Below are 18,597 nucleotides of genomic sequence, written 5' to 3'. Positions count from 1 at the left end.
TGCAGTTTATTTAGTGTCTCTCTAATTTATTACTATCTCCCTAAACTACCTGCCAATCGTTTCATATAGAAAAACAGGCAAAATAACCAAAGGTGGGCAGAAATACCTTGGCTAATACTACTTTAGCTTTTTCAGCTTCCTAGAATTTATAAACCCTATTGATGATAAGCCACAAAGTTACTTATTTGCATATGAGCATGAGTCTCCCACATGGGGAAAATGAGAATGTTGCTAAGCAGGAATTTCAGTTAAAATTGAAAACTAAATCCTTAAAATTGATTCTATATTAATAATTGCTTTAAAACATGTTCATAAAGCCAACAGAACAACTGCAAGTACCATCTCTCTGCAAGGATATGGCATGCAGGTGTGTGTGTTTCTGTAGGTTTACGCAGATGTCTGTGCGGTCCAAGAATATCCAGAGAGGAAGTAGATAATGTGACACAGGAAGTAACTGGGCATAACTGGCTACTAGTCAGTGGTGAATCCTGAAAGTCGCGCTCTCTGTCAAAATTGCCCATCCTGGCCCTGCAGTATAGGAGAGAAGTAGAGAGGGACCGAGAGAGAGGGAAGGAGCGAGGCAGAGGGAGACGGGAGACGTAGCAGGCAGCATGGTAGAGGGGAAAAGCTCAAGGAATGAGCACGTGCTGGGCAATTTTGCAGAGGATGCTTTGGAAAATAGTAACTCTCTAAAGTCCCAGCCCTGCCCTTCACAGTAGCAAAACAGAATCTGCTGTAGAATCTCAATAAAACAAATGTGTTCTTTGAGAGAGCACTTGGAACAACTGCAGATAGAGAGACTGAGAATTCTCTGAGCAGAAGCCTCCCCAAAAGAGAGTGACTCCATCAGTGAAGTTTCAAATGAGGACAGTGCACAGCATAGAATTCTGTGGAACCGTGGCAATGATGCCAAATATGGACAGGACCAGGGGGGAGTTTTTTTGTTTTTTGTGTTTTTACCCACAAATTCTTTAATGAATAGTTGGAAATTAATACATGGTTTCTCAAGTTTAGAAAACTGTGTGTAGTATGACTTATAGGATGGTTTCTGGGCTTCCCCAGTCCTTTCATCTCAACAAAGTTCTGAGTCAAAGAACTCTTCAGATATTGTGAGAGACAGGCATGGGAACCAGGTGGAGACACCTGACTCTTGCAATCTAGTATTTGGAGTAAAACTGGCTAAGCAGCATCATTTCCTAAGTGCTGCTTGTGTAAGGCCTGATGCTATCTGGATGTGTCACACATTCCATGTGCACATGTATGTTGTAAATACACACGCATACAAGTGTGGCCAGGAGTCAGGTGAACCCAGCTAAACTAATACATCTGAGTGAACACCAAGTGGTTAACCTCCCATCCATTAATGCTGTAGTTCTATATAAGAACAAATCAACATAAAAGTTTGATTTCATTCAAAATTCTAATGGATTAACACCAGTAAAGAGCAAAATGTAACTAAGTAGAATAATGCAAATTAGCATTTTTGGGAGTTCCCATTGTGGCTCAGCAGAAATGAATCTGGCTAGCATCTATGAAGAAGCAGGTTTGATCCCTGGCCTTGCTCAGTGGGGTAAGGTCTGGCGTTGCCATGAGCTGTGGTGTAGGTTACAGATGCAGCTTGGATCTGTCATGGCTGTGGCTGTGGTCAGCAGTTACAGCTCCAATTCGACCCCTAGCCTGGGAACCTTCATTAAAAAAAAAAAAATTAGCATTCTTGAGTGGGACTCATTTGCTTTGAGGGATTTGGGAGATTGGAGCTTAGTCATTGTACAGCTCCAATTCGACCCCTAGCCTGGGAACCTTCATTAAAAAAAAAAAAAAAATTAGCATTCTTAAGTGGGACTCATTTGCTTTGAGGGATTTGGGAGATTGGAGCTTAGTCATTGATCTAACAAAGTGCCTATTCTTCCCAAACCTTTAAGTTAGACTTTGGGAATAAAAGAGTGACTAGAAATCAGTCTCTACACTCAAGAAAAAATGTAAACGCTCAATTCAGTAAGCTTGTTTGTGTCAATAATCTTTTTTTTTGCTTTTTTAGGGTGTCATAAGCAGCATGTGGAAGTTCCCAGGCTAATGGTCGAATGAAAGCTGCAGTTGCTGGCCAACACCAGAGCAACACAGGATCTGAGTTGCATCTGTGACCTACACCACAGCTCACGGCAACACCAGATCCTTAACCCACCAGGCAAGGCCAGGGATGGAACCCGCATCCATAGGGATACTAGTTGGGTTCGTTACCACTGAGCCACAATGGGAACTCCTGTGTCAATCTGTTATTGGCTCAGTTTCAAGATAAAGAATTACAAATGTCCTAATACAAAAGATATTTTATGATGGAAGTAAGCATGTTGGGAAGTTTATAGTAACTTTAAATATCAAATATACCCTTTAGTTTCCTTTAGGTGAGAGGAATGTGAGTAGAATGATATATAAGAACAGTTTTCTTTGTGTAGAATATAAAATTGTAGTATAAATATTCAGAGGAGGCAGCAGTCTGTGTTCAAATCAGAGACCATTTATTTAATCAGTTGCTGTCAAGTCACTTAAACTATCTGTGCTTTAGTTTCTTCATTTGTAAAGAAGCCTATCAATATGTCACTGTAGTACCTCTAAGAACCATAAGAGACATATGTGGGTTAATTCATGTTAAAGTCTTAGAAGAATACTGGCACAGAAAAGCTGTGCAAGAAATGTTAACTCTGTCATTATTATTGTCTACCTACTATTTCTAAGCACATTCCTCAAATCAAAATTTACCATCTTCCTGTAAATCACTTCATGTTTCTCTTTAGCAGAATGGTCAATTAGAAGTTTCCATTTGTTTTTGTTTTACAATCCCATAGCTCTATTTTCAAAATCCTGAAAGCTCTGGAAAACGAAACGTTTTCATATCTCATCTGGTGGCAAAATCTGACCTGACCTGATCTGAATTCATTTGGCAGCAAAATCTGATCTGGACTGATAGGAAGCTATTTATAGGATTTATACATCCGGGTTCAGTGTAAATATTCATATATTTGACTGTGGAATATTATTCCCGACCCTATTGGAATTACCTTTCAAATTTGAAAAGTTCTGCATTACGAAATATATTTGGCCCCGACTTTCAGATTATACTAGTCAAGATGGGTGGTGTAGAAGAGATTTCTATCCCTGGCTCAGTACAGCAAGATGTATTAAGCGAGGATGTGAATTTCTCCAGTTATAAACATCTTGAACCAATCAGCTCTCCAGATCCGAAGAATGTGGAACTTGTTTCCTCCATGACCTTCATTATCACCAGATCAATCTTTCTCCCTATTTAATAGATCTGCTATAATTTCCAAGGAGCTGTTATTTTGGTTTTGGAACATTTATTAAGATACAATAATTCTACCTAGTCCCATTATTTTACTCTGTAACCCCTCTCTCCCAATTTCTACCCACATTTCATGCAAACACACCAGAGATCAAAACAAGCTCAACTTTTGGGGTGTAGGTATATACCCCCTAGGTGCTGTTTTTGTTTGCTCCATCTGGGATGAGTTGAAAAATCCAGAAGGATGGGTCTCACCAAGCCTCTTATCTCCATTTTGCCCTGCAGCCCATGTCCTGTTATGTGTGAGCCACTGGTTGGAAGAACTGTCTAGTCTTCAGGCAGTTTGTCTGGTTTTGTCTCAGGAAGTTGACAGTAGATGCCAATCTAAAAGGCCTATCCTTGTTAACAGCTCCTACAATCTCCAGCGTTGTCTCGGAGAAAATTCTAAGGCTCCTTCCTCTTTGTCTCCAGGGAGTCTCAGGTCATGTGTTTTAAAATCCTCCCAAATAGACTTCATCTCCACATCAGATTTAACCACAGTAACTACAGCTGGGTTTAAAAATCTGATCTCCTTCACATTTCTCAAAGAAAGCTGCAGTCTAGGTAGCAGTGAACCTGAAAATCTCTTTTCCACTGTGCTCAGGATGTTTTCTTTCCCTTTTGCGGTCAAGGCGGGCTCAAGATGTAGAACTGCTTAGTTACCAAGGAGGCCAATAGTAAAGAGGTAAATGCAGGTTTATAAAGGATGTTAATGCAAATAAGTGGAACATTCATGCTCCATGGAAGTAAAGACCCAATTGTGAAGGAAATATGCTAAAGTCATATCTGCATTTGATGTCTTCCTGAGCTATTTACTCTCTGCGGAGCCTACTTTAACTTCTTTGGGGTATATTAACTGCAGTATATTAACTGCTTTTGCAGAATTACCTCAAGTCACAGCAGAAAAGGACTGAACCGGGATTCAATTTTATATCTGTTTTACTCTAAAAACACTGACCTTGTCCTTGCACGCAACCTTTAGAAAGTTCATATGTAAAACAGAACATTCCCTCTGCTGCTAAACAACCAGGAATAGCTATTAATATAGCGCAAGAGGGACTTGGAACAGTTTAACGTTGGATGATGGGAATTGGTGTTGATCAGGGCTGCAAGCAGAACACAGCTGCAGTGTTAAATTTAAAAGGCTACCTTGTCCTTGGTAAGAGGGTGATAGGAGGGGCTCTCTGGAGCTGGCTGTGGTTCTTCTGGGCTTAGAAGTGAACCTGGTGAAGTGGACTACAGAGCAAACCTTTGGAAGTTCCACTGAAAGCATCTGGAGTTCCTTGATCCCTGAACAGAAAAGGAGACATGATAGCAGAACTTTCAGTGGCTGACAAAAACCTAAACACAGAGTAGAGAGTCTCTCCTCCAGAGCAATCCTGAGTGTCTCAGATACAATGGCTCCAAGGAACACCTGCTTATCACCAAAAGGAATGCGTTTTAAGATAAGAGACTCCTGCATCCCTTCCATGACCTAGGAGGTAGGGTTCTCCTGTGATTTCTGTAAATGCCAAAGCCCTTGGCTTCCTAGGATACTTTATGTTTCAAAATCTTTTGGGTAAGTACCACACTTGATCAAAGAAAAAAGTAAAAGACAAACTTCTTTTTTTCCCCGAAACCCAGGAACTTGTTCTCACTGGCGCTAACAGAAAAACAGCTTTATAAACCATTGCTGTATGCTGTTGAACAAAGATGCCCGATTCATGCTTTAAAAGGAGGCTCCTGGAAGAACAGCCTGAAGACACTGTCTCAGGTCAGTGCTATTTCCTGCTTGATGTTTCCTGAGAAAACCCTTTTTTTGGTGAGAGGTTGGGGTAGAGGATGACTCATTGGGTCTTAAATGGGTAAAGAGCTTAAATATGGCAAAAGAGGGAACTCTGGTACTGATTCCTTCCCTCTTGCTCAGTTTTACTGTATGTTGTCATACTCTCTTTAGACCTTGAAGAAAAAATTATTTTTCTATAAATCTGTGTCTATCAATAAATGCATATAAATTATAGAGCACAACAGCTAATGGTGCTGAGAGGAATACAGTGTGTGCTATTTAGTTTCCTGTGATCGCCTTATAAGAGAGAGTATAGACGAAGGGTCTGTTTAGATTATAAGTACTTGGTAGCCTGTCTAAAATTACATGGATCCACTACATGGTGATCCAGTTTAAAGGCACATAGAGGATTGTGAAATGCATCACTCTGAAAGTCACATTTTGCAGATGCGCAAAAAATTTGTGCGGTAGCGGTGGGTTTTCGGCAGCCATCAGCGCCCTGTGGACTGTTGTTAGTATTTGCCTGTCTAAGGTTCTGTCCCCTCCTCAGGCAGGTAAACTCCTTGGGGACTGAGACAGAGTGTCAGCTAGTTTCTACTCTCCAGGGCTTGCACAGTTACATGGCCCACACTGGTGTGCTACAAATGTCTGGACTCTCAGCAATATTATAGGGCGTAGGGTATGTCTTGTGAAATTTCAGAAGGTGATCTCTGCTCCTGGAGCTGGTGACCAGCCTGCTTGTGAAAGGGAATTGTTCGGGAGCTATTCTGTGTTCGTATTAGATGATGTGCCATATACAGCTTGAAGGTCATATTTTGCATAAAAATAAATAGTTCGGTCATTGGGAGCAAGTTTGTTTATGGTCTAATAAAATTACACAATGCATGAAGCTCCAGGAAACGCACATTCTGCCTATCTTCATTTTCCAGCTAAATTAGGCTCCAAGAAAGGAAATAGGCTTCTCTCTCACAGCCTGCCACTTTTAAACAACCTCAAAGGTCTATTCCCTATGGATTATACTTTGGCAGAACACTGCTATTAGCCTGTGTATGGGGTCATGTGAAATACTCTCATCTGGACAGTCAGTGGTCCACTGTTTACTACTGGCCACCACCTTTCTTATGGCTCCTGCCTGGGAAAAGAACTCCCCATGTTGAAGTGAGGAAAACAATGGGAAGGGTTGGGGAAACTGTACTGCAAACAAGCATTTAAACGCCTGTATAGGTATTTGATTCCGAACAATTACTAGTTCAACCCTGGGAATTTCTTATTGTCTGGATTTCCCTACCACACACCCAACCATTTAGAAGCACAGCTGGAAGTTTCCTTTTATATGGCAACATTTTGCATCAGTCATGCTCTAATAAAGATGGATACATAAACCAACAAATCTGAGAAAGGTAGATCATTGCTTTCATTTGAATGTGAATTCTTTGTGATTCCTTAGGAGGCCTGTATAAAGGGCTGCCACCCATTCTGACCTGCTGAGTGTTTGCATTTTTCTATTTAGTGAGCATGCCAAAAGCTTCTGGTGATCCACTACGTGGTGATCCAGTTTAAAGGCACATAGAGGATTTTGAAATGCATCACCCTGAAAGGCGCATTTTGCAGATGCACAAACAAGGCAGGAAGGGTCTAACTAGCCCCTTACCTCAGGCAGAAGATGCAGATCTGAGATCACTTTGAAGCTTTAGAGACTAAGGAAGATGAACTTTGTGACACTTGCTGATTATTTTCATCTTCTTGTAAGTACTCCCTCTGGTTTGTCTAAGTTTGACATAAGTCTCTTTCATACAGGTGCTTGACTTGGCAGATGCAGAGGAGATGAGGAAACTGCCAAATTAAAATTAACACCTTTTGTAATACTGAAAGTTGATCCTTAGAATGATGCTCATTCACAGGAAAGGCACTAAAAACATCTTAGAGTTGAATCGAGATTCTGATCTTCTCTAAGAAAAAAAAGGATATATAAACCATTCTATCAAGTGTTGAACTTTTCTGCTTATCTATCTTGACCAGAAAATTTAAAAAAATAAAAGGGAGTTCCCATCGTGGCTCAGCAGAAATGAATCTGACTAGTGTCTATGAGCACACAGGTTCAATCCCTGGCCTTGCTCAGTGGGTTAAGGATCTGGCATTGCTGTGAGCTGTGGTGTGGGTCACAGACACAGCTCAAATCCCACGTTGCTGTGGCTGTGGTGTAGGCCAGTGGCTACAGCTCTGATTCGACCCCTAGCCTGGGAACCTCCATATGCCACTTAAATATTTCAGTTTGAATGCCAGTGTTAGGCATTTATTCTCTGTTCTGTGTAGCTGCTACTCTGCCCTATCCCGAGAAGTAAACTTTAGTCTCAAGATCTACCCTACATGGTAAAAGGCAATTTGAGAAATACAAATAAAACTAAATTACTGAGATTAGAAATTATATCAGAGCATGTTTCAAAAATATTATTTTTCTAACACTACAAAAATTCAGATCAGAAACCAATATAATGGCTCAAGATTTCCTTGAGAAAGTGATACAGTAGTGCTAATGCACTTAGATTTTATCAGGAAGAAGTGATGTTAAAATTTATTTCTGAGCTTATTTAGTCAAAGTTTTTATTTTATTTGGGGGAAGGGAAAGAAGAAATAAGAATGACTGGTAATGCAGTTTTAAGATGAATATTCCTTTATACTTTTGTAAACATTAAGATTAAAAATACCTTTTCCTGTAGACTTTATTTCATTTAGTTCTTGGTAAACAAACAAACAAACCAACCTGTAGACCTCTAAGTTTCTAACAGAGGATCTGATTTGGCCCAAGTTATAGAGCTATTAAATTAGATGACCACGGGAAATGGTTGGGCTTAGACTATCAGTATGTTTTGAGTATTTCTCTCCTTAAAATAATCATCCGCCTTGGGAAAGAACCAGAAAGTCATGTGTCCTAGAGCTGAATAAGCTCTGAGGTGTGTGTAGTTGTGTATTTAAGATGAGGCTTCACATGGCGTGAATAGGAGAGCCAAGCTGTGGTATTAAGCTACCCTGAATTGTGATTATCTTCTTAGAAGGCACCAACCTTGAGTAGACAATCGTCTCCTTGCCTTCACATCTGTACTTCCTACTTATTACAACCTGATTATCCTATCTACAGAGTTTGACACCATTCCTATTGTGTCTAGAAAGGCAGAATGTTGAGGGTTACTGAATCAAACATCTGATTTGTCACTTCATATTAATTCAACTGATTATGAAAAGGCTGGGAATCCCTAAAGGGGTTCTTGGTTGTGCCATTGAGAGAAGAGTCCCTTCATACCAAAGATTTTTGGCAATTGAATTTTTCATGGTGTGTCTCCTAGTTTTAGCTGCTGGTGATATACTTAATGGAAACTTGAAACTCCTTGACCTAAAATTGCGGTAAAATGTTTTTTTTTTGTGTATGTCTTTTTAGGGCTGTACCCACGGTATATGGAGGTCCCCATGCTAGGGGTACAATCTGAGTTCTAGCTGCTGGCCTATGACACAGCCACAGCAACCCAGATCTGAGCCATGTCTGTGACCTACACCACAGCTCACAGCAACACCGGATCCTTAACCCACTGAGCAAGGCCAGGAATCGAACCCTCATCCTCATGGATGCCAGTCGGGTTCATTAACTGCTGAGCCACGATGGAAACTCCAAAACTGAAGTAAAAATTTTAATTATTTGAAATGGCTGATTAGGATGAGGTCCATTTAAGGCAAAAATTTGAAATAGTTGCCAGACTTTAACATCTAGGTTTATCAGTCACTTAAGAAAATAATGAAAAGTTTTGTTATAATGAAAAGTTTTGTTATATGTATAATACTGTGATACTTTCATTGTATTATAGTAGCTAAAAATTATAATATGCAAAACTTTTTTCAATGTGAATTACTTGAGATAAGTTAATAATCTGAACCTGAGATCTTAGGTTAGGTGAAATATTTCAATTCATTCTAAGAGAAAGTTTGAAAAAAATTCATCCCTAAACAAGTGAATTATTTATTTGCATTTCTTTAAAAGGATTAAAGTGAAAAAAAAAAAAAAAGGACTAAAGTGACTGCAGACTTCTGGGTTAGCTGGACTTGTTCACTGGTGTGATTCCTCTTGTAAGTGGCAAGTCAGACCAATTTCCAAATTCAAAATGGTAGCATATAGAGGGAGAAATTGGAACCTTTGCACATTGCCTAGTGGGAATATAGGATGGTACAGCTTCTGTGCAAAACAATATGGCCACACCTCAAAAAGTGAAATGTCAAATTTCTAAATAGCCAAAATGTGGAAACAACCCTAATGGCCACGGGCAGATGAAGGGCTAAGCGAAATGTGGTATATACACACAGTGGAATATTAGATAGTCCTAGAAAGGAAGGAAATTTTGACAGCATTCTACAACACAGATAAACCTTAAAGATGTCATGCTTAAAGATATAAAACAAGACTCAAAAGAACAAATACTGTATGACTGCATTTATAGAAAGTACCAAAAAGTCAAATTTATGGAGATAGAAAGTAGAATAGTTGTTACCAAGGGCTAGGGAAAAGGAATTCTTCTTAAATGGGAACAGAGTTTCAGTATGGGATAAGGGAAAAGTTCCAGAAGTGAAAGGTGGTGACGATGTGAACAATATGAAAGTATGCAATGCCACCAAATTGTACAAGTGAAAATTGTTAAGATGATGAATTTTGTGTTTTGAACATTTTACCACAGTTTAAAAAAAAAAAAAAAGATGTAATTTTTTGATCCTCTGAATCTAGTCACCCCAACAAAAGAGCTGCTTTCTCCCTGCATTTATACTTACTCTCAGGTGTTGTCTCTCTCCTTATTGGCTAGTGGCATAAATTACTTAATTTTTGTAGTTTGTAATTTTCTCTTCCATCAAATGGATGAGAGGAATTGGGTAATCTCTGGCTCTTCTCGAGCTGTCTTTATCACCTTGGATGATTAAATGGAAAATATTAAGCCATTACTCTATTTAAAATAGACTATGCTTTTGGTTTACTTTTTTGCATTCCATTTCTTTTAGGAAAGCTTTACAGACTGCGAGTTTACTTTTCCTTGTCACTTGTACCTTTTGATGGCCATATGCATGCTATTTTGCTAAGGTTCATTAATACTTTGGGAAATGTCTTAAATGTAAAATATTGATAGAAGACAGCAATTTTCATCATAGAACTATAAATTTCCATCATATAAACTTGATATGAAAGCATAATATCTGCATTGCCATTGCCAGTTAATAGCAGAGAAACAAAAACATTATTTCTTAATACAATGTGAAACTTCTCTTTTCTAAATCAAAATTCATTATTGTGTGATATAAACAATAGACATTAAAGTAATAGGTATTTATATAATGTTCAGTATTTTCTCAAGTTCCGTATAAAATTGCACATCTCTCACTTGTATGTACAAGGAAATGGAGGCATAGAAGATGTAACTTAGGAGTTTCCATTGTGGCTCAGTGGTTAACGAATCCGACTAGGAACCATGAGGTTGTGGGTTCGATCCCTGGCCTTGCTCAGTGGGTTAAGGATCCAGCATTGCCATGAGCTGTGGTGTAGGTCGTAGATGAGGCTCAGATCCCGAGTTGCTGTGGCTCTGGCATAGGCTGGGCGGCTACAGCTCTGATTCGACCCTTAGCCTGGGAACCTCCATATGCCAAAAATGGCAAAAAAGACAAAAAAAAAAAAAAAGAGAAGATGTAAATAGGTTAATAAGTGAGAGAACTTTCTCTGTTAAACTTGCTGTGTTGGACTTTTTGTCTTTGGGATTGCCTTATTTTAAGCAAGTATACCAGTTAGGACAGACTCAGGCTCCAGAAACACATAAACCTGGAAATCTTAGGAGTGTAAAACACAATGATTTATTTTTCACTCATGCAAAACTTGTTGCAAATCCAGCAGTTCTCCAGGCAGCTCCTCCTTGGCAGAATTTCAGGGGTCCAGGATGTTGGCGTCTTGTGGCACCACCATCTCAACGCAAGCCATCCAATTTGCACAGGCGGAGAACCAGAGAGCTGGATGGAAGGTGGGCAGGGCCAGGGCGTTGTCTTAGCCTGAGATTTGACAGTGTTACTTAAACTCATAATCCGTTGACCAGCGAAAATTATATTGACCCTACGTAACTGCAAAGAGGCTAGGAATGTGGGTGAATCCTCTGTGTTCAGGGAGCATTAAATGTCTGGCGAAATGAGGTTCTTTAGTCTGAGCTGTCCCAAGTGGTCTGAACTGATGGTGTCCCAAGAGTTGAGACCACAGGATATAAGAAGTGCCAAAAGAGCTGGTGTATCCGTCTCCTATTGCTGCTCTAACGGATTACCACAAATGCAGCTCAAACAACATGCTTTTACTCTCTTAACAGTTCTGTAAGTCACAAGTTCAACAGAGATCTCACTGGGCTAAAATCAAGATGATGGCAGGGCTGCATTCCTTCTGGCTGCTTTAGGCAAGAATCCATGTCTTGCTTTTTGCATATTCTGGACACTGCCCACATTCCTTGGCTCCTGTTTCCCTTTCTCTGTCTTCAGAGCAGCCATGTTGCATTTCTCTGTCCTCTTCTCCTGGTCACATCCTCTGACCACAACCAGGCAAGGTTCTCTGCTTTTAAGGACTCACGATCACCTTGGGCCCCCTGGGATAATCCAGGATAATCTCTGACCTCGAGGGCCTTAAGCACATCTCCAAAATCCTTTTTGCTATGTGAAATGACGTATCACAGGTTCTAGGGTTTACAGTGAAGATATCTTCGGTGGGAGTCATCATTGTACCTATCATAGCCACTTTTTCTTTTTATGGCCACACCTGCGCTATATGGAAGCTCCCAGGCCAGGGGTCAAATTGGAATTGCAGCTTCCAGCCTGGGCCACGGCCACAGCAATGCCAGATCTGAGCCACATCTGTGACCTCCCTGTGTCAATGCCGGGTCCCTAACCCAGTGAACAAGACCAGAGATCACCCACATCCTCGTGCGTGCTTGTTTTGTTTGATGAAATTCACATAGCTAAGTTTAATTTTAGGAATTCCTATTGTGGTTTACTGGGTTAAGAACCTGACATAGCGTCCAGCTTCGATCTCAGGCCTTGCTCAATGGGTTAAGCATCTGGTGTTGACACAAGCTGTGGTGTAGGTCACAGATGCAGCTTGGATCTGGTATTGCTGTGCCATGGAGTAGGCCTGCAGCCACAGCCCTGATTCGACACCTAGCCCTGGGAACCTCCATATGCCATGGGTGCAGTCTTAAAAAGAGGAAAAAAAAAAAAACTAATTCCCTTCTGAGAACAAAACAGTTTTCCTTTTTGTTGTTTATTTATAGTTTTGCTTCTTTTTCATGAGAGTTTCACTGCTATTTTTTATTGAAATACAATTGACATATGATATTATGTTATTTTTAGGTAAACCACATAGTGAGTTGGCATTTGCATATATTATGAAATTGTCACCATGATAAGGCTAGCAAACATCTGTCCACACACAGTACCGTTAACTATATTCCTATGCTGTGTATCACATTCCCACACAAAGCAGTCTTCAATAGAAATTCTCTATCTTTGGATTTTATTTCTTTTCAAAACTCTTGGTTTATAATTTGGTCACGTAATGTTAAACTCGAGACCAAGATTTTAGCTCTTCTGTTTGTAGTAGACAGCTATTTTTTGTTTCTTTCTGTCAGGCAATTCTATCACGAGTAATACCATTCAAATTTCATTTGGTTTACTCTCCACTTTTGCTCTCAGGCTGTATGACTTGGATGCAGCTGACGTTACTCAAGGCTATACTGGTGCCCACATGAACCAAGCATGCCCATTCACAACTCGACAGCACTCCATCATAATGAGTCATTCAAAAAATTATAAGAGAGCGAATTGTAAAAGTAGGTGAGATTACTCTGTGCTCTAATCCCCCTGGGGTTGCTAAATATATTCAGTAAATACAAGTGTGGCGCTGATGGTGTCCATTTCCATCTATCAAGGAAAAGAACATGCCTGAGAATGAACCCACTGTAGGGGAGAACAGGGGTGGAAGACAGGTGTCCTGGCTCCTACTCTCTAAGCATCTAGAACTCATCATGCCCCAGATGTTTATTACAAAGTCTCTACATTCTCTTTTTTACAATAAGTTTGTGTTCTTGACACTTGCAACCACATGAGCCTTGATTGATGCAGGTGATGAAGTTGCATAGAGGTAATATACTCACATGCTCTAGAAAAACTCCAGGTAAGTAAGAATTTTAACCCACACACCCTCTCCCTAAAGCACCAGGGTATGTCATTGGTTGCCCCAAATAACTGATGTCATCATTTGTAAAAATACCACTGCTGGGAGTTCCCATCGTGGCTCAGCTAAAATGAATCTGACTAGCATCCATGAGGACACGGGTTCAGTCCCTGATTTTGCTCAGTGGGTTAAGGATCTGGTGTTGCCATGAGTTGTGGTGTAGGCCACAGACGCATCTTGGATCCTGCATTGCTGTGGTTGTGGTGTAGGCCGGCAGCTACACCTCTGATTTGACCCCTCGTCTAGGAACCTCCATATGCTGTGGGTATAGCCCTAACAAAGAAACAAAAAAGTACCACTGCTGATTTCCCAATAGATTATTTCCTCTATAATGTCACGTGAGCCCAGAGCATTGTCTATAGCTGTGGCAGGCAGTGATCCTAGTGGGTTCTTACTTATGTTCTAGTGACGCAGCCTGTTGAATGCTTTGCTGAAGACCAGTCTAATCATAGATACATCACTTGACTTTCCCTGCCAAGTATGATGTATGTTTCATAAATGTACAGATGGGAGGTATGTGAAAACCGGGGGTGATGACCTAGTAAGGAATGTTTGTGAAAGTAAATTGAAGAGGATTTAATAAACTGTTTGAATGAGGGCAGGAAGTGTTTTTTTTTTTTTTAACAAGCATGTTGCGAATGTGAGGACCCAGATCCAAGAATGGAAAAAACTGTTTTATAACTTTCTGCTGTTGTGGTCTTTTTAGATTATTTGGTTTTTATTGTTAAAGATGTACATTCCTCAAGAATTATTTTATGTATACAATTTATTCATTATCTTGGGGATCTTATAATAATAAAATTTAGATGATCTTATTAAAATAGAATACAAAAATAGTAATTTTAATGATAAAAATATATGTATGTACAAATATATTTATAGAAAGAGCTAATATGAAAATGCATTTTATTGGGATAATAAGATCATGGATAGTTTTTATCTTAAAATTTTGGTTAATATTATTATAAATATCTGTTTAATACTGTATTTTTGGTAGCGATAATCAGGTTATATGTAAGAATGTTTATCAAACTGTGTTCTGATTACGCGGATGTATGTAGAAGTTTCATTTCAGGTTATTGACTTAAAGTAGACTGTTGTTAGTTTTCAAGCAGCGTTGCCTTTCTCTTTCTCCTATGACATCCCCCCCTCTCCCCCAGCTGTTTTCCAAGGGTCAGAATTAGCATAGTCTTGGGAAACTGTGCTAGTTTTGCCTCTGGTTTGAATTCTGCTGGTTTGAATGCCCTAATGATTTCTCAGCAGCTGTAGAAGAGGTGACATAAAGATAGTCTATATTGGTCCCTTTGTTCAGCTGTCAAAGACAAGGCTCTGGGAATCGGTTCATGGACAACTTGCTGATGGGTCCTTGGTGTACGTAGAGAAAAGAGCCAGGAGCGTTCCGCAAGCCCTAAGAGACTGAAAGCAGCTGTCTGCCATAGTAGAGTTGCTCCATTTCTAACTTGACTCTTTTTCCTGAACGGAAGTAACCTAGGCAGAAGAAGTTTCCAGAAACATTGGTTAGCGAGTCTGATTTTCCAGAGGCTGCTGGTCTTCTTTCATCACAAAACCCAGGAGACTCTCAACCAGGGGTTGCAAATATAAATTCCAGCATGGGCCAGCTGGGTAAATGTGAGTGAGTGAAGGGAGCTAATGAGGACGGTGGGGAAATCTGGCACACAGCCTATCAAACGGAGGCGGCCTTTTGTAGCTGCAGCCATTTCTCATTGTGCAGGAAAGCAGCCCCATGCATGAAGAAACCAAAGATCTGAGAATTGCCTGGAAGCTTGTTAAGCATGTGGATTTGGGAACAACCCCAGTTAGTCCAATTCAGCTGATCTGGGGTAGGCGCGGGATTCTGAACTTGGGTCTCTCATCATCCAGAGTCATTTTGATACGGACGATCCCAGCTTCATTCTTTGAAAGACCCTCTTAAAAGATAATACATGAATGAGTGGACAGAACTTTTCAGGCTTTAACTGGTAGCTAGTGAAAGGGATCAGAAAATGTGACCTCGAAATATGCTGCTTTGGCAAATTGGTTATTTGAGCTGAAGGAAACTAAGAAACAGTAGATGCAGGAAAGGCTCTGTACCTTTCTCCTTTCTGCCTAAAAGCAAAGTATGAATTTCCCAAGAGAGATGCCCTCCCTATGTGATTCTTCACACTGGAGACAGAGTCAGTCGACGCTGAGAAGAATCTGTACAAACAAACCTTAACACATGACCCCCACATATTTAGCTTCCCACAACTTAGCACCTTTAAAAACCCCACCCCTTTTTAAAAATGGTCTCCACGTATTCAGGCCTCACCCTTTCTTTGAGGTTTTTATTACTTTCCTATGAAACTCCTGTCTTAGGTAAAAATATTAACATCAAATAAACATGTCTAATTTTCTCTGGTTGGTTTTGACCTTTGTCAGTTTAACTGTAGGCTCCAACTGGTTAAACCTAAGAGGATAGAGTGAAAGCTTTTCCTTCCCTACACTAGTATTCACCTAGTTGAGGAGTGAACTCTCTGCCAGCTCCCTGACAACCTTGTCTAAAGCGTTTAAGACTATAATCTATCTGTGGTACAGCCCTTGGGGCTTCCAACTCCCTGGGCAAGATAGGCGTGAGGAGAGAGTTCAGAGAAAACTAAGGGTTTGTTTGTTCGTTTTTTCGTTTTGTTGGACTTAGGCTGGTTAGTGTGGCTTGCTTGAGACTTTGACGAGAATGTGCTCCAAGGACCCTTACAAACAGAAAACCTTGAGGAGATTTCACAGATTTTATCCTGCCCACCCTGATATTCTCATTGTATCTCATTTCACTTTACACATCTTCAAGGCTACTCATCTCTCTTTTGACTCTGTTGTTGACTGACTGGTTCTGAAGGTAGACTAGTTGGTTTGCAAATAGGACAAGGAGGAAATGATTAAAAAAAAAAAAAAAAACATAATCAGGGGCCAAAAGAGGAAGGAAGCACATGACCTGGGCCCCTTGGTCAGTCAGGGATCAAGTTAAAATAGGATTGGAATGTTGTTGCCGTAGCTTCAGGGCGGTGGGGTTTGAGATGAACCATCAGCAATGTGTGGAATGGGGACAGATAAAGGTAAAGAAGGCCTGGCTCTTGGGAGCACAGAGGACGATTCTTGGAGGTTGAGATGCTCCCCTCAACTTTCCCTGGAGCCGGTACACCAACAACCTTCTCTCAGCCCCTCAGTAATTATTTAATTATTTTTGTTTCAATTTTAATTGTGTTTGCTTTTCACATCTAAACCAATGACTCTTCAGTTTTCTCTTTTAATTTTCAGGCTCCTTATATTTGTTCACTTTTCTAATTAGTCAGATGTGCAGAGACTGTAGCCTATGAGAGGCCCACACCGGTGTTTTTTGTCATCAGCAAAAACTCTCACTTATTATTAATAAAAATACAAGTAAGTGATGGTCTTGGTAATTACCTCCTAAGCATTCCTTCTTTGGTCTTTGTTTATCCAGAATAATGGCAAATCACTGATGATTATTCATGCCACTATGCTTTTTGGATTGATTGATTTTTTGCCATTTGAAACAGAATGCTTATTCATGTCATTACCTAGCAATGTTATGATTTAACAAGACAGTTTAATTTCTTGAGGACTCTTTCAGTGACATAACATGGAATGAATTTCATTACTTAAGTTTCATGCAAGTAAGGAACATATCTTACCTCTTTGCAGCAGGTAGATGCTTAATTTTTTTTTTTTTTTTTGCCTTTTCTAGGGCTGCTTCCCACGGTATATGGAGGTTCCCAGGCTAGGGGTCTAATTGGAGCTGTAGCCACCGGCCTACACCACAGCCACAGCAATGCAGAATCTGAGCTGTGCGTCTGCGACCTACACCACAGCTCACAGCAATGCCGGATCCTTAACCCACTGAGCAAAGGCAGGGATCGAACCCGCAACCTCATGGTTCCTAGTTGGATTCGTTAACCACTGTGCCACAATGGGAACTCCAAGATGCTTAATTTTATTGTGTGACATAAAATTGATTATAATTTGTCGTATCCCATTCTTTAGACTATCTTACATTTCTGCGTAAAAATAATTTCTAAACCAAATTATGTTTTCTATGGGAAAAAAATGTTTATTCTGAACCCAGAAGTTAAAGCTTTTTTTTTTTTCTCCTCAAATCAGTCCTTTTTCAGAAGAGAGACTATTCAGTAAGACTTGAACCTCAAAGCAATATCAAATTTGTATGGCACTACTTTCATAAAAGTAATCTTAAAGAAAACCAAATTAAATATAAGAGTTTGTGCTACCCCTCTTACTTGTTAGCCTGTAGCAAGCCAGGCAATTCTTTGTGGTCATGGCTCAGGAACCTTGTCCGTTTATCTGAGTCATAAGTGTGTTTGTGAGAAATGTTTTACAATATTTAATGTGTTTTTCTCTTTCATTTTCCTGAATCCAAAAATCCTTTGTTCGAGTCCACTCCAAGCATTTGTCTGCCTGAGGAGAAATTGGAATTTGTTACCAAAAAAAAAAAAAAAAAAAAAAAAAAAAGCAACAGTCTATAATCAGTGCCCGACCTTCAAAATTGGGTTATGCAAGCAAACCATGTCTGGCCAACAGTATTTGCCAGGATGGCCACAGCAGTAAGTTCTGTCCCACATATTCTTTTAAAATGTGAACTGGTCACACCCCATTAAGAGGTGGAATCTGAACTGGCCTTAATAACTTTCTTATAACGAGTAGAACAAACATGATTCCATTGTATTTGTACATTTGAGTTTAGGGTGTTGCATTTCTTTCTTTTTTTCTTTTTTCCTTTTATTTTTAAACTTTTTTTTTTTTTTTTTTTGTCTTTTTAAGGCCGCACCCATGGCATATGGAAATTCACAGGCTAGGGGTCCAGTTGGAGCTGCACCTGCAGGCCTAAGCCACAGCCATGCCAGATCCGAGTTGTGTCTGCCACCTACCCTACAGCCATAGCCACACCAGATCTGAGCTGCGTCTGTGACCTCTACCACAGCTCACGGCAACACCAGATCCTTAACCCACTGAGTGAGGCTGGGGATCAAATCCTTGTCCTGATGGATACTAGTTGGGTTTGTTACTGCTGAGCCACAACAGAAACTCCTGAGGATGCTGCATTTCTAAAAGGAAAAGACACCTTCAGGAAAAGGAAAGAAAAGAACACTTGTGTGTGAAGCAGTGTCCAGATGCTTTTTTCAACAAAATCTTACAACACTATTTATAGTT

General features: G+C 40.1%; 1 protein-coding gene across 1 annotated transcript in view; it reads left to right on the top strand.

Moving 5' to 3' along the window:
* LOC106509551 (uncharacterized) overlaps nucleotides 1–18,597 on the top strand; it is a 190,819-nt gene that overhangs the window by 90,949 nt on the left and 81,273 nt on the right. Inside the window, exon 5 of the mRNA XM_085011731.1 lies at nucleotides 4,961–5,090. Within this exon, the coding sequence (XP_084867857.1) occupies nucleotides 4,961–4,983 (23 nt within the window). The 3' untranslated portion in view covers nucleotides 4,984–5,090. The remainder of the gene's footprint in view (nucleotides 1–4,960; nucleotides 5,091–18,597) is intronic.

The sequence above is a fragment of the Sus scrofa genome, chromosome 2 (assembly GCF_054392235.1).
Source record: "Sus scrofa isolate SSC_HxYL_T2T_F1_AM1 chromosome 2, Sscrofa_HxYL_maternal_Yorkshire_Landrace_v2.0, whole genome shotgun sequence".
In the NCBI taxonomy this organism is placed as follows: Eukaryota; Metazoa; Chordata; class Mammalia; order Artiodactyla; family Suidae; genus Sus; species Sus scrofa.
The sequence above is the reverse complement of the archived record's forward strand: the minus strand, read 5'-3'. Positions and strand labels throughout refer to the sequence as shown.